General features: G+C 40.2%; 1 protein-coding gene across 1 annotated transcript; it reads left to right on the plus strand.

Annotated features, from left to right (window-relative positions):
- Nucleotides 1–2,276: 2,276 nt before the first annotated feature.
- LOC308686476 (SCAN domain-containing protein 3-like) lies at nt 2,277–3,817 on the plus strand (the record flags this gene model as incomplete). Its single annotated transcript, XM_081394895.1, has 2 exons — nt 2,277–3,452; nt 3,605–3,817. 2 exons carry the CDS (start codon nt 2,277–2,279, stop codon nt 3,815–3,817), a joined length of 1,389 nt encoding a protein of 462 aa, XP_081251021.1.
- Nucleotides 3,818–4,397: the final 580 nt, after the last annotated feature.

Below are 4,397 nucleotides of genomic sequence, written 5' to 3' on the forward strand. Positions count from 1 at the left end.
AAAAAAAAACACTCTATATATATTTTTTCCTGAATATTACTGATGAACTGATCCAAAAGTAGGCTACTGTTCACATGTGTTTTACTACTAAAATATTGTAATATAGTAATAATTTAGTACTTTCTCCTATTTTATTGTTGGTTTCCTCATGTAAATAAATTCCAACATCAATTCAATATCTACTATTTCCTGAATATTACTGATGAACTGATCAAAAAGTAGGCTACTGTTCACATGCATTTTACTATATAGTATAGTAATAATTTAGTACTTTCTCCTGTTATTGTTGGTTTCCTCTTTTCTCATCATTTGGAATGAGGATAAATAAAAATAAAACATGCAAATAAGTTCAAACATCAGTTCAATATCTACTATTTCCTGAATATTATGAAATTCAAGAGGGCCGCCCCCTGATGACGTCATAATATGCAAATTAGATTAGTATATTTACACCCCATATAAACTTTCAGTCATCCCCAACATTTTTCTAATTTACAGTATATCTCTATATTTAAGCCCTTTCAAGCCACAAGCTTTTGAAATTTTGATGTCAAAATCCAGCATTTTTTTAAAAAAAAAACTTGGCGCCTAAAGGGTTAAGGCAACTGGTCTGAAGTGATTGGGCTCCCTGGGATGTGCAGTTTTTGGAACTGGAACAACACACGAAGTCTTCCAAAGGACTGGAACTCGCTCCAGACTCAGGCTCAAGTTGAAGATGTGCAGGATGACTTCGCTGAGCTGATCTGCACAATCTTTAAGCATTCTGGGGCAGATTCCATCCGGGCCCGGTGCCTTTCTTGCCTTGATCTTTTTTAGCTCCTTCCTCACCTGATTGACTGTCAGAGAGAGGCTGCTAGAGGGAGGTATAGAAGCTCCCTGGAGAGACGGATGGGTAGAGGGGTGTGAAGCATCCATAAATGAAAAGTCAATAGACAGTTGTGAAGTAGGTCATACTGAATACAGGGGGGATGAGTTGGTCCGCAGTGGCCAGAGAGGAAAAGATTGACTCACCGACAGGTCTGAAGTCTGGTTGGAGGTGGGAGGAGAGGGGGTAGAATCAAATCTATTGAAAAAAAGATTTAATTCATTTGCCCTGTCACAGTCACCAGAAACAAAGCCTCTGCCACTGACTTTGTTCTGACCAGAGATGGTTTTCAGACCCCGCCAAACCTCCCTTATGTTGTTTTGTTGGAGGCGTGACTCCAACTTCTTCCTGTAACTGTCTTTTCCTTTCCTAATCTCCCATCTTAGTTGTTTTTGGACCGTCCTCAACTCTTCTTTTTCCCCAGATTTAAAAAGTCTTTTCTTTTTATATAGTCGTATACACGGAATGAAAAAATCTTTTACGGTTGATATTTTCTACCGCGGTAACGATATAAAACCGTCATACCGCCCAGCCCTAGTGCACTGAATATTCGGTATGGCATGCTGTATCCAGCCCATCTGATCATCACGCACAATGACAAACGCAGGATTTTTAAATCGGTTGCTGAGGCTGAAGAATACGTTCAGGAAATAAGCTCACAGACTTGTGACGACTCCGAGACTTAAACTAAGCTTTGTGCTTACCGCTTCTTTCTTTTCTCCTGCATGGAGCCACTGACGAGTAATGGCCATGAAAATGGACAAAATTCAACGGATAATTTAGTAAGGTGCCTTATTGTTAAAATACGTTACTGGCATGATTGTCTTAAGGTATGTTGCTTTTATTTTTTGTATTATTGATATAGATTTTTTTGTTTTTTTTTTTTTATCACGCACTGGGTGCACGTTTATGTGCGTCAAGTTTTATTATGGTCCAAACATTTCTACTACAGCTAGCCCATGTGTGGCTATGTTATGTGTTCAGATTTACACGTTACCCACTATGTGGATGAAACGTTTTATACAACCCAAGTTCCTAGTCTTAAAGGGTTTAACATCACATTTCGTTTGGGGAAATGTGTGGGGTTTTGTGATAAGGAGCTCACTCCATATTTTTTGTGTTTGATGACTTTACATGGCCTGAAATTGAGATTAAGAATAATTTATGTTTGATACCTCAGTTATAAATGTGTCTAGTTGGAATGTAAGAGGTCTGAACAAAATTGTCAAGCTTAAACAGGTGCTAGGCAGAATTAAACAGAATTAAACAAATGAATGAGAAACTAGCAAACAGCTCGATGAAACCTGCGCACCTCCAGAGACATCTCAGCACCAAACATCAGTGTCATGTTGGAAAGCCACCAGAATTTTTCAAGAGAAAACTTGCTGAGTTTAGATCATCGCAGGAAACAATGCGAAAAGTCTCCACAACATCAGCCAAAGCACTACAGGCGTCATATGCGGTGTCACTGCTCGTAGCTAAAGCCAAAAAGCCGTTCACGATCGCTGAGGACCTGTTACTCCCAGCCGCTGTTGTATTAACTGAGACAATGCTGGACAAAAATGCCGCGGATAAATTAAAAACAGTGCCTTTGTCTAATGACACCGTTTCCCGCAGAATAGAAAGAATGGGAGCGGATATTGTTGAACAAGTAGTGGGAAAACTTGGCGAAGCATTTTCACTCCAGCTTGATGAGTCGACCGATGTCAGTGGCAAGGCACAGCTCATTGCGTTTGTGAGGTATGTGGATATCGACGACATTTATGAAAATGTACTTTTCTGCAAGAGCTTAGAAGGGAAAACAACAGGAGAGGACCTTTTTAATGTTGTGGATAATTTCTTCATTGAAAACGAGCTGGACTGGAGAAACTGCAAGAGTGTCTGCACTGACGGAGCCGCGTCAATCACAGGCCGTATTAAAGGGCTCATGACGCGTATTAGAAGTAAACATCCAGAAGTGCAGTGGAATCACTGTGTCATACACAGGGAAGCACTGGCATCCAAAAATATAAGTCCTGTGTTGCATGACGTTTTGAATGACAGCATTAAAGTGATTAACTTTATTAAGTCAAGGCCACTCAATGCACGACCGTTTCACCGCCTCTGTGAGGACATAGGAGCTGAACATACACAACTGCTGCTACATACAGAAGTGCGCTGGCTATCTCGAGGGAGGATACTGAGCAGGCTGTTGGAACTACGGGCGGAGGTGCACACCTTTTTGTCAGAGCAAAGATCTCCATATGCCACCCTGTTTGAAGATAAAGATTGGCTTGCAAAGCTGTGCTATCTGGCAGATATATTCAGCAAATTGAATGAGCTGAATGTGTGTCTGCAGGGCAAGGACACCCACGTTCTGAACCTGTATGATAAGGTGGGTGGTTTTCTGAAGAAAGCAGAGTTGTGGAAACAGGCATGTGTACAGGGGGATCTCACCTGCTTTTCTCAGGTGGATGCTTTCCTCTCCAGGGAAGATGTGGAGAGAGCACCAGTGAAGTCCATCATAGAAGAACATTTGGCCAACCTGATTGTGAGTTTTAACTCATACTTTCCTGACATGGAGGAGAAATCTGCACAACTCAGTTGGGTGAGAAACCCATTTCTTTTGTCAGAAGAAAGCAGAAACAAGCTCCCTCTCTGTCACCAGGAAAAACTCTTGGATGTGTCATCTGACTATGGCCTACGGATGAAATATGAAAACTCCACTGTAACGCAGTTTTGGGTGTGTGTAAAAAAAAGGAGTACCCTGAGCTGGGAGAAAAAGCTTTGCAGCAGCTACTGCCCTTTGGATCCACATATTTGTGTGAGGCCTCATTTTCTGCAATGACTGTGATCAAAACAAAGCAGAGAAACAGACTGGGCCTGGAAAAGAGTCTGATCACTGCTGTGTCCTCCCTGCCACCGAGGATGACCAAGATCCTCAGTGAAGCACAAGGAGATGTTTCGCACTAAATTATAAGTGCAACTTAGTTTGTTGTTTATTATTACAAGTGTTTTTGAGCTAAAATGTTATACACAACATATATATATATACACACTGTATATATATTATTTATAGGTTATTTTATCAAACATGTTTGGGGCCAGTCAAGGGGTACTTAAACTGCATGATCGGTTATCGGTAATGATACATTGTTTATTATTGTAAATGTTTATTATTGCAAATGTTTTTCATTTACATTGTTTAATAAATCTCATAATGATGGCATATAGTAGTCATAGCTTTTATTTCTATCTCAAATGATTAGGGCCGGTCAGGGGGTACTTGGCTGAGAAAAAATTTGATAGGGGGTACGTCATTGAAAAAAGATTGAGAAGCACTGATTTAGTGGATCCAAAATGTATAAATGACGCTTTTGCAGAATATTATGAAAATTTATATAAATCTCAATATCCAGATAATATGGATAAACAGGATCAGTTTCTGGACCAACTTCAATTCCCAACCTTGTCAGAGGAAACTAAAAACGATCTAGATGGAAAACTGAGCATTCAAGAACTTAAGGAGGCACTCACCCATATGAATACAGGC

This window comes from Scardinius erythrophthalmus, assembly GCF_964197995.2.
Source record: "Scardinius erythrophthalmus genome assembly, contig: HAP1_SCAFFOLD_304, whole genome shotgun sequence".
NCBI classification, from domain to species: Eukaryota; Metazoa; Chordata; class Actinopteri; order Cypriniformes; family Leuciscidae; genus Scardinius; species Scardinius erythrophthalmus.